General features: G+C 43.2%; 1 protein-coding gene across 1 annotated transcript; it reads right to left on the bottom strand.

Moving 5' to 3' along the window:
* Positions 1–8,946: 8,946 nt before the first annotated feature.
* Positions 8,947–10,302, bottom strand: LOC311130904 (14 kDa phosphohistidine phosphatase). Its single transcript, XM_084163717.1, has 3 exons — positions 10,095–10,302; positions 9,261–9,385; positions 8,947–9,122 (listed from the first exon to the last, which is right to left on the bottom strand). The coding sequence occupies exons 1-3, from the start codon at positions 10,237–10,239 to the stop codon at positions 9,030–9,032; spliced, it is 363 nt and encodes a 120-aa protein (XP_084019843.1). The 5' UTR covers positions 10,240–10,302; the 3' UTR covers positions 8,947–9,029.
* Positions 10,303–11,807: the final 1,505 nt, after the last annotated feature.

Raw genomic sequence — 11,807 nt, 5'->3', positions numbered from 1 at the left:
CCTGTATTAATGGCACCTGTTTGAACTTGTTATCAGTCACACTCCAAACTCCACTATGGCCAAGACCAAAGAGCTGAAGGGAAAAGGGACAAATTACATGGGCCACTAACAGCTTACTACACAACATACACTTAGTATTACTTTCTTAGCAACAGTATACATATCTCCCTGGCATATTATATCATTTATGCAGCAGCATACAATACATTTTTGGACTCACCTTGTTGTGCTGTGCTCACTTGAACAGGAAGGTGGCGTGGTGGTCCTTCGTTTGCAAATTCTCTGACAAGGATTGAAAAGGATTTGCCAGTAGATTGTCGAATTGATTCATGATGATGACTGCTAGCGTGCTAGCTAAGATTTTGAAAGTATGATGTTGACATGATCAGTCCAATCAAAGCTACAGTAGATACAACGTGATTTGACTTCATTTTATCTGTGGCCAATGACCTTGAGCCTTCTTGGATGGGCACTTCTAATGTAACTCTATGGCAGCACCCAAGGGGCTTGAAATGTCGAGCTCTCCCCGTAGATTTTGCGGTGACGTAGTGTCCCCATGAGTGACAGAACACTGAGCCAATCACGGCGCAACTAGAGAACATTATCAACCTCTACGCTCTGTATTTTCCGCTGGCTGCCCCACCACCACAGAAAGCACTGAGCTAGGCTGAAACACCTGCATTTTGGAGCTGCCTTACTCAGGAAAGCTTTATAAACTAAATTATATATTTTTTTGCATTGTTTGCAAACTGATATGTTACACGTATTAATGCCAAAATAACATGCAAAACATTCAACAACTAAAAAATTATATATATATATATATACATACAGTGCCTTCGGAAAAGTATTCAGACTCCTTGACTTTTTCCACATTTTGTTAGGTTACAGTCTTATTCTAAAATTGATAATTGTATTTTTTCTTCATCAATCTACACAAAATACCGCATATTGACAAAGCAAACACGTTTTTTTTCTTTGTGTGCTAATTTATAAAAAAAATTAAAACGGAAATATCACATTTACCTAAGTATTCAGACCCTTTACTCAGTACTTTGTTGAAGCACCTTTGGCAGCAATTACAGCCTCGAGTCTTCTTGGATATGACGCTACAAGCTTGGCACACCTGTATTTGGGGAATTTCTCCCATTCTTCTCTGCAGATCCTCTCAAGCTCTGTCAGGTTGGATGGGGAGCGTCACTGCACAGCTATTTTTGGGTCTCTCCAGAGATGTTCAATCAGGTTCAAGTCCGGGCTCTGGCTGGGCCACTCAAGGACATTCAGAGACTTGTCCCGAAGCCACTCCTGCGTTGTCCTGGCTGTGTGCTTAGGGTCGTGGTCCTGTTGGAAGGTGAACCTTTTCCCCAGTCTGAGGTCCTGAGCGCTCTGGAGCAGGTTTTCATCAAGGATCTCTCTGTTCTTTGCTCCATTCATCATTGCCTCGATCCTGACCAGTCTCCCAGTCCCTGCTGCTGAAAAACGTCCCCACAGCATGATGCTGCCACCACCATGCTTCACCATAGGGATGGTGCCAGGTTTCCTCCAGAGGTGACGCTTGGCATTCAGGCCAAAGAGATCAATCTTGGTTTCATCAGACCAGAGAATCTTGTTTCTCATGGTCTGAGAGTCCTCTAGGTGCCTTTTGGCAAACTCCAAGCGGGCTGTCATGTGCCTTTTACTGAGGAGTGGCTTCCGTCTGGCCACTCTACCATAAAGGCCTTATTTGTGTAGTGCTGCAGAGATGGTTGTCCTTCTGGAAGGTTCTCCCATCTCCACAGAGGAACTCTAGATCCAACAGTCTTGAAGGACTAACCACATATGCTGAGCACTTGTTGGCTGCTTTTCCTTCACTCTGAGGCACAACTCATCACAGACCATCTCAATTGGGTTGAGGTAGGGTGATTGTGGAGGCCAGGTCATCTGATGCAGCACTCCATCACTCTCCTTCTTGGTCAAATAGCCCTTACACAGCCTGGAGGTGTGTTGGGTCATTGTCCTGTTGAAAAACAAATGATAGTCCCACTAAGCGCAAACCAGATGGGATGGCATATCGCTGCAGAATGCTGTGGTAGCCATGCTGCTTAAGTGTGCCTTGAATTCTAAATAAATCACAGTCATTGTCACCAGCAAAGCACCCCCACAAAATCACACCTCCTCCTCCATGCTTCATGGTGGGAACCACACATGCCGAGATCATCCGTTGACCTACTCTGCGTCTCACAAAGACACAGCGGTTGGAACCAAAAATCTCAAATTAAGACTCATCAGACCAAAGGACAGATTTCCATCGGTCTAATGTCCATTGCTCGTGTCTCTTGGCCTAGGCAAGTCTGTTCTTCTTATTGATGTCTTTTAGTAGTGGTTTCTTTGCAGCAAATAGACCCCGTGTAGCTCAGTTGGTAGAGCATGGTGCTTGCAATGCCAGGGTTGTGGGTTCGTTTCCCACGGGGAGCCAGTATGAAAAAATGTATGCACTCACTAACTGTAAGTCGCTCTGGATAAGAGCGTCTGCTATATGACTAAAATGTAAATGTAAAATGAATGCCTGATTCACGTAGTCTCCTCTGAACAGTTGATGTTGAAATGTGTCTGTTACTTGAACTATGTGAAGAATTTATTTGGGCTGCAATTTCTGAGTCTGGTAACTCTAATGAACTTATCTTCTGCAGCAGTGGGTCCTCCTTTCCTGTTGCGGACCTCATGAGAGCCAGTTTCATCATAGCACTTGATGGTTTTTGAGACTGCACTTTCAAAGTTCTTGAAATTTTCCGGATTGACTGACCTTCATGTCTTAAAATGAATGATGGACGGTCATTTCTCTTTGCTTAATTTAGCTGTTTTTGCCATATTATGGACTTGGTCTTTTACCAAATAGGGCTATCTTCTGTATACCACCCCTACCTTGTCACAACACAACTGATTGGCTCAAACGCATTAAGAAGGAAATAAATTCCACAAATTAACTTTTAACAAGACACACCTGTTATTTGAAATGCATTCCAGGTGACTACCTCATGAAGCTGGTTGAGAGAATGCCAAGAGTTTGCAAAGCTGTCATCAAGGCAACGGGTGGCTACTTGCCCAGGGACTGCGGTTGAAAATTAGCCGGCTGGCTAAAACCGGCACTTTTACTGAAACGTTGATTAATGTGCACTGTCCCTGTAAAAATAAACTCAAACTCAAACTCAAACTTTGAAGAATCTCAAATATAAAATATATTTTCATTTGTTTAACACTTTTTTGGTTACTACATGATTCCATATGTGATATTTCATAATTTTGATGTCTTCACTATTATTCTACAATGTAAAAAATTGTAAATATAAAGAAAAAACCTGGAATGAGTAGGTGTGTCCAAACTTTTGACTGGTACAGTATACATATTTTTTAGCTAAACAGGTGGGGCTCAAAACAGGTAGGGTTCTGCCCCACCTGCCCTGAATGACGGGTCGCCACTGGCATTACTACTAACCTAACATAACAGCCGTAAAAGAAAACGCCTGAGCAGAGTTCCCACATCTGGTTTTCACATTACTACAAACAGTGCTTGACTTGGGCAGGAGCTCACCGGAGCTGAGTACCGGCACCTCAAATGTTCTACTGCTTCAGCTCCTGTTCCTCTTCTAGAATATTAGCTCAAAAGTATTGTGGAGCTCCTGCACCTAAATATAAACAATACCAGCCCCCAAAATGAGTAACGACACCTATTTCAGTCCAGGTCAAGCACTGACTACAAATCATTACAATAAAAAAAAGCTATTTCCAGAATGTGGATTACATTTCTGTGTGCCCTCAGTGAAGTGGACAAATATAAAATATACTGTATCTCATCTTCCCGAAAGTGAGTGGAGGAGTGAGGCTATGACCACTCTAGGGATGGGGCAGAGAACAATAGAAGGAATTCCATAGAAGATATAATTGTCTCCGTTTTCACATGGGCAGAGTTTACAGTAAGCAAGGCGTAAGAAACTACAGTCTTTCATCTCTATTTCCTCAATTAGCTAAGAAAAGGGGGGAAACACAGGCAGACATCAATCATAATATCCTAAAATATTTCAATATATTTTTCAAAGATATTTCCAGGGTCATATTCAGCACGTGATTGATGTCTTCAATTGTCGTCTTGCATTTTCAAGTCATAATGACGTGTCATGTTTTAGCTGTTGATGGCTGAGTGAGATACACTGATTTTCATAACTTGATTGGGTGTTTACGAAGTGTAATGACTTCATGTAGGCCTAGTTGTTCTGATGATAACATCTCCTGGCAGTAATATAAACCATCTCTCTGTGGCTTTTCCTTTGTTCCAGTAAATCTGAGGTGGGAGTTATGTTCGGTGCAGGAAGGGACTACAACTTCTTGTTAGGAAACGGGAGTCAATTAACTTGTGCACTCCTCTCCTCAAGATCTGAGTCACACTTAAGGGCATGCTAAATATCAAAGAGTAAGTTATTACAATTATCCTATGCCTTCCACAGTAGTTAGCTAGGCCAAGGCCTATTGGTCATTCAAAATCTTTAAATTGAATTCAGCGCTGAATGTATTGTTACATTTCCCCCATTACTTTTGATTATATAAAACATGAGTGTTAACAAGATTAATCCTTTTCTATTCTATTGTATTTATCTATTTCCTGTTACAAGACCTTCGGGATTGCTGTGTGTGACTAAAACCAAGTCATTTTGGAGACATGATAAATTATGTAATGTTCTAGTCTGTGGAGGAAGAGAGAGAGAATGGAAGTGGCCTCTGACTCAGCAGTGACCTTGTTCTTGGGACCTTGTTCTGGAGGGCCTATTGACAACAAACACCAGAAGCTACATTTCAATTTATTCACAATATTGTGATCTGTACCCATACTATCCCGTTGCAGTTCCCTTTTGATTTAAAATATATACAGTATCTCACAAAAGTGAGTACACCCCTTACAGCGATTTAACAGGACAGGTTCCACTCAGAACAGGCCTCGCCATGGTCAGCCAAAGAAGTTGAGTGCACGTGCTCAGCGTCAAATCCAGAGGTTGTCTTTGGGAAATAAACGTATGAGTGCTGCCAGCATTGCTGCAGAGGTTGAAGGGGTGGGGGGTCAGCCTGTCAGTGCTCAGACCATATGCCGCACACTGCATCAAATTGGTCTGCATGGCTGTCGTCCCAGAAGGAAGCCTCTTCTAAAGATGATGCACAAGAAAGCCCGCAAACAGTTTGCTGAAGACAAGCAGACTAAGGACATGGATTACTGGAACCATGTCCTGTGGTCTGATGAGACCATGATAAACTTATTTGGTTCAGATGGTGTCAAGCGTGTGTGGCGGCAAACCAGGTGAGGAGTACAAAGACAAGTGTGTCTTGCCTACAGTCAAGCATGTTGGTGGGAGTGTCATGGTCTGGGGCTGCATGAGTGCTGCCGGCACTGGGGAGCTACAGTTCATTGAGGGAACCATGAATGCCAACATGTACTGTGACATACTGAAGCATAGCATGATCCCCTCCCTTCGGAGACTGAGCCGCAGGGCAGTATTCCAACATGATAACGACCCCAAACACACCTCCAAGACGACCACTGCCTTGCTAAAGAAGCTGAGGGTAAAGGTGATGGACTGGCCAAGCATGTCTCCAGACCTAAACCCTATTGAGCATCTTTGGGGCATCCTCAAACGGAAGGTGGAGGAGTGCAGGGTCTCTAACATCCACCAGCTCCATGATGTCGTCATGGAGGAGTAGAAGAGGACTCCAGTGGCAACCTGTGAAGCTCTGGTGAACTCCATGCCCAAGAGGGTTAAGGCAGTGCTGGAAAATGATAGTGGCCACACAAAATATTGACACTTTGGGCCCAATTTTGACATTTTCACTTAGGGGTATACTCACTTTTGTTGCCAGCGGTTTAGACATTAATGGCTGTGTGTTGTGTTATTTTGAGGGGACAGCAAATTTACACTGTTATACAAGCTGTACACTCAATACTTTACATTGTAGCAAAGTGTCATTTCTTCAGTGTTGTCACATGAAAAGATATACTCATATTTACAAAAATGTGAGGGGTGTACTCACTTTTGTGAGATACTGTATATACGAGAAAAGTGATTAAGTAGCACACTGACTGCAAAACTACTGATTAACACAGACAAAACAAACATATAAAAATAAACAATCAATTTCCCTCAATCCATTATGAGTGTTAAAACCCCCACTATAACCACAATAGCCGGAGCCTGATAACATATCACACTGGCTGTACTGTATAAAATGTCTTATTTACTGAAATCTGTCCTCTTTCCCTGACAGTCATTCATAGAACTATAGCTAAACCATAATAATGGAAAAATATTGTTTTATTGTAATAATTATACTGTAAAACATGGAACCTTTGTTTCAATTGCTTTTTATGGCCATGACAAACCCCCTTTTGTTATAAAATCTTGCCCTTCAAAGAGAAATCAAAACATAACTGAACCCTCCTCCATCCCACCCGACCTGTGACCTCCCTGTTAGCAGAGAATAGAAAGGTCTGGATTGTTATCAGTTCACAGGAAGCTGCCTGCATGAGAAGGGAACTATGGACAGAAACACGAGGGAAGGTCATTTTTTACGGGCACTAGTAACCTGTGAAAGATGCCTTCCGTTTCTTCTCAATGTTTGTTTAAGACAAGCACTTCTCCATGTGTTTCTCCATCTTTCCATCCATACCTTTAGTTAGGGATAGGGAATTCTGGTCCCGGACGGCGGAAGAATTCAAAGGGGTTGTGCTAAACCACCTGACTTAATGCAACTAATAGTAGCTCTTAGCTGAATGGAATAAATACATTGGGTCAATGGATATATGTTATTCTAAGCTAGTTTGGCACTGTTCTTAACAAGAGTCAGACTGCCCACTGCTAAAGGTCCACTGTTGAAGATACTGGTGTGATTCAGAGCCGGAAAGCCCCTTAGGCCTGTCCTTACATAACTCTTGTCCTAGAATAAATAGTGGAAACTGGAAAGCCCTGGACTGTGGTTTCAGAGGATATGAACAACACACAGAGACATGTACAGTACAATGCATTCGGAAAGTATTCAGACCGCTTGACTTTTTCCACATTTTGTTATGTTACAGCCTTATTCTAAAATTGATTAAATTATTTTTTCCCCCTCATCAATCTACACAAAATACCCCATAATGACAAAGCAAAAACAGGTTTTTAGAATTCTTTGAAAAAATAAATTAAATGAAATACCTTATTTACATAAGTATTCAGACCCTTTCCCATGAGACTCGAAATTGAGCTCAGGTGCATCCTGTTTCCATTGATCATCCTTGAGATCTTTCTACAACTTGATTGGAGTCCACCTGCGGTAAATTCAATTGATTGGACATGATTTGGAAAGGCACACACCTGTCTATATAAAGGTCCCACAGTTTACATTGCATGTCAGAGCAAAAACCAAGCCATGAGGTCGAAGGAATTGTCTGTAGAGCTCCGATGGAATTGTGTCAAGGCACAGATCTAGGGAAGGGTACCAAAACATTACTGCAGCATTGAAGGTTCCCAAAAACTCAGTGGCCTCCATCATTCTTAAATGGAAGAAGTTTAGAACCACCAAGACTCTTCCTAGAGCTGGCCGCCCGGCCAAACTGAGCAATCGGGGGAGAAGGGCCTTGGTCAGGGAGGTGACGAAGAACCTGATGGTCACTCTGACAGAGCTCCAGAGTTCCTCTGTGGAGATGGGAGAACCTTCCAGAAGGACAACCATCTCTTAAGAACTCCACCAATCAGGCCTTTATGGTAGAGTGGCCAGACGGAAGCCAAAAGGCCCCTAAAGACTCTCAGACCATGAGAAACAAGACTCTCTGGTCTGATGAAACCAAGATTGAACTATTTGGCCTGAATGCCAAGCGTCGCGTCTGGAGGAAACCTGGAACCATCCCTACAGTGAAGCATGGTGGTGGCAGCATCATGATGTGGGGATGTATTTCAGCGGCAGGGACTGGGAGACTAGTCAGGATCGAGGGAAAGATTAACGGAGCCAAGTACAGAGAGATCCTTGATGAAAACCTGCTCCAGAGCGCTCAGGACCTCAGATTTGTTCGAAGGTTCACCTTCCAACAGGACAACGACCCTAAGCACACAGCAAAGACAACGCAGGAGTGGCTTCGGGACAAGTCTCTGAATGTCGTTGAGTGGCCCAGCCAGAGCCCGGACTTGAACCCGATCGAACATCTCTGGAGAGACCTGAAAATAGCTGTGCCAAACTTGTAGCGTCATACCCAAGAAGACTCAAGGCTGTAATCGCTACTAAAGGTGCTTCAACAAAGTACTGAGTAAAGGGTCTGAATATTTATGTAAAATTAATATTTGATGATGGGAATAAAAAATATATATATATTTTAGAAAAAGGCTGTAACGTAACAAAATGTGGAAAAAGTCAAGGGGTCTGAACACTTTCCATATGCACTGAATATGGATCTGGAACAACAGACAGTCTGTTTGACAGGATCTGAGTAACAGTCCCTCATCACTATTAATGGTTCCCCAAAGAGAGGCTTTCCCTGAGGCCAACAGGATATGTTTTTGTGCTCACATTTCACACAGAAGCTTCCTGTATGGACTTTCCGCTTGGCTCGCAGCCTCCACCACCATTATGACTGATGGTCCTGATGTGATCATTTTTTTGGGGAGAAGACCTACTTTACTTTCATTTCAACTCTATGCTGGTTGCAGATACACACTAGTATGCATCAAACATTTTCAAAACTGGTACAAAATAAACTGAAAAAGATGTTGATTTATTTTAATGATTTATAAATCATTGCAGTGACTGCAGGTGTCCTTGTACATCCGTGTTGTTCTGTTAACAGGGGCGTATAGTCATATGGCAGATATTAGCAGACATATACAAAGGGGGGGGTAAGTGCTACAGTTTCCATCTATTCTTTACCAGGACCAGGTGATCAATTCTTTACCAGGACCAGGTGATCAATTCTTTACCAGGACCAGGTGATATATTCTTTATTATCGGACCAGGTGATCAATTCTTTACCAGGACCAGGTGATCTATTCTTTATTATCGGACCAGGTGATCTCGTAGTCTTTGAAGACACTCTTCAGCTTCTCAACAGACACTGAATGATCTGCTTTGCCATAGCCCTGAAATAAATGTGGGGGGGGGGACACAGCATATGTTATTTTCAAGAGGTTTCGAAAATGTTTTCCTCTCCTCGGTTGGTGGGCCTTTCCCTCTGGGGAGTAGGCCCTTATTGGCATATTGAACTGAAATGCACTTACAGTTGATTCCCCAAACACACGCAGTTTTTTGTCTTTGCTGTTGTGCTCAATCTTCCCTCCTCCAAGACAGTTGCACTCCAGTCCCAGGGCCGTTATAGCCGGGGTGACCTTCTCAAATATATGATCTGAAAATCAGTCAAAGTGATAAACATTAAATCTGAAAGGGAGGGAATGTGATGGATGAAGGCCAAGGTATACAATGTTACAGTTGCAACCAAGAGTGATATTTTGCACAATTAGTCAACTCATGCAGGCCTAGGGCCCCATCTATGTTTGTATCCAGGGCCGGCCCTGGGCATCAGTGGTCATTTAGGGACCCCCAGCCGTTATGGGGCCCGACCAGAAAATTAGTTGTATATATACACTACCGTTCAAAAGTTTGGGGTCACTTAGAAATGTCCTTGTTTTTGAAAGAAACAAAACATTTTGGGTCCAAATCTCGCTTAGGGCCCCCAAAAGGCTAGGGCCGGCCCTGTTTGTATCTGTGATAATCAGCTCTTATGTGGCTATCTTTAGTCATATGCATGTTGACAATGCTCCAACATTCTGTATTTGGTTGCCTGCAGTTGCGGGCAGTAGCCTATTTAGCGCAATGACACATGCAATAGCTACTATGTTATTGAGCTGCGTGCCCTCGGTTTACTAGCAAATGCCGTTAGATATCATTGTAACAATTTATAACTTCGGCTACATTTAGCCACTGGTAGAAATGTAGTACATAGGTCTACAACTGCACATTGTCGCTAATGACAGCAGGATTGGTGTACGTGGGCAACGGGCACCTCAAAGCAATGCTGTCTGACAACAGCCACGAAAGAGACAAGGCAAACTTACTGTGATACTGCCCAGCACTTTTTGTGCCTCTCACTATATCTTTGTGTTCAGTTCCATCTTTTACTTTTATCCTCACTAAAATATACTTAAATGTCCCCTCTGGATCGATTTCAGCGTCGGGGACTTTACCCAAAGCGTCTGCCATTGCGACGGTGAAGATACGCACTGATCACGGGACGCGCAACCTTGTCACTGCTCTGCCTTCGACAGACACCGTTCCTGCAGCACGGTGCTCATGAAACGACTGCCTTATCGGGTTTAGGGCGTGTTCTACCGTTTAAAGACAGCGTTTGAGTAGTTTGCTACCGTAAACGTACAGTAGCCTAAAGCCAACTTGTGCAAGTAGACCTGACCATATCCATTTATTTCCCTGTGTAAGTGAGGACTTGGTGGACTGTATATTCTTTAGGTTAGGTTTTACTTTATGCGTTCTCTTCCGTGTGCTGGTAAGGGCACAGATGACAGACAGGTGGGACTCCAGTTGAGGTGGTTTAATAACGCTGAACATGCACAGGCACGGAACAGCACCGCACAGTGTATGTAGTGTGGATGGACTAAGGCACTTAGTGGTCTGGCAACTTGCTTCAACCAAAGTGTGTGTGTGTGTGTGTGTGTGTGTGTGTGTGTGTGTGTGTTGTATATCAACAATGACGCACACTGGCCTTGGCTAACCCAATGAAAGCTAACTGGTGGGAAAACACAAGGATGGCTGGAGGTGTCTCTCACTTGACTTCTCTCGAGCTGATTTTCTCTAAACTGGAGATCACCCAGCATGCTCTGCTCCACTTCACACCGGTGGGCGGAGCTACAGCTCTGATATAATGAACTGACATTACTGATATGATTAACTACAAATACTTCACAGCCTTTTGTACACCCTGCAATCATTCAGTATGACTTGAAGAAATGCTTGGTAGATGGGGAGGCAGGTAGCTTAGTGGTTAAGAGCGTTGTGCCAGTAACCGAAAGGTCTCAGGTTCTAATCACCGAGCCGACTAGGTGAAAAATCTGTCGATGTGCCCTTGAGCAAGGCACTTAACCCTAATTGCTCCTGTAAGTCGCTCTGGATAAGAGCGTCTGCTAAATGTAAAAATGTAAATTAGTATGTGCCTACCTAGCCCAAGATGCACTCTTAAGGAGCCTGCCGTTACTCCTTATGGTTCAAGAACGTTGTGTTATTTTAAGAAGTAGACTGGTTCTGGCAGCCAAAACAGCCAGATACTCCATCGAAACGTGACTTGATTCTCAAATGCGATACGGTTCTAGAAACATCAAGCCCTTTACTTTCACATCACAGCAAAATAATTTCACTAATGCTAAATATACACTTACTGTACACTGTGTTAACCAGCCTCATCACAGTTGCAGTCGACAGTATTTTTCAGTGACAACACGTTTCTGGAAACCTTCTTCCATTACACACAGGTGTTAGGAGCACGCTAGATAGCTAATTACCACAGGTGGTCCCTCAGTCTTCCGTCTGTAACATGGAGATATGGCCGTGTGGGAACACTGACCCTAACCCAATGAAGGTGTGTATCAATTGAACCATTTTTTTTTTTGAAAATTATTTCTCACTGATATGAAAGACAAGGTCCTTATGCTTCCAAACCGTACTGCAAGCGATGTGTGATAATGTTCAGACCGAGTGTCGGGGCTCTTCACAAAACTCCCCTGTACAGAAGACACCTTCGTCCAATGATTTGTGTGTAA

Source organism: Coregonus lavaretus (assembly GCF_964263955.1).
Source record: "Coregonus lavaretus genome assembly, chromosome: 6".
Classification (NCBI taxonomy): domain Eukaryota; kingdom Metazoa; phylum Chordata; class Actinopteri; order Salmoniformes; family Salmonidae; genus Coregonus; species Coregonus lavaretus.
The sequence above is the reverse complement of the archived record's forward strand: the minus strand, read 5'-3'. Positions and strand labels throughout refer to the sequence as shown.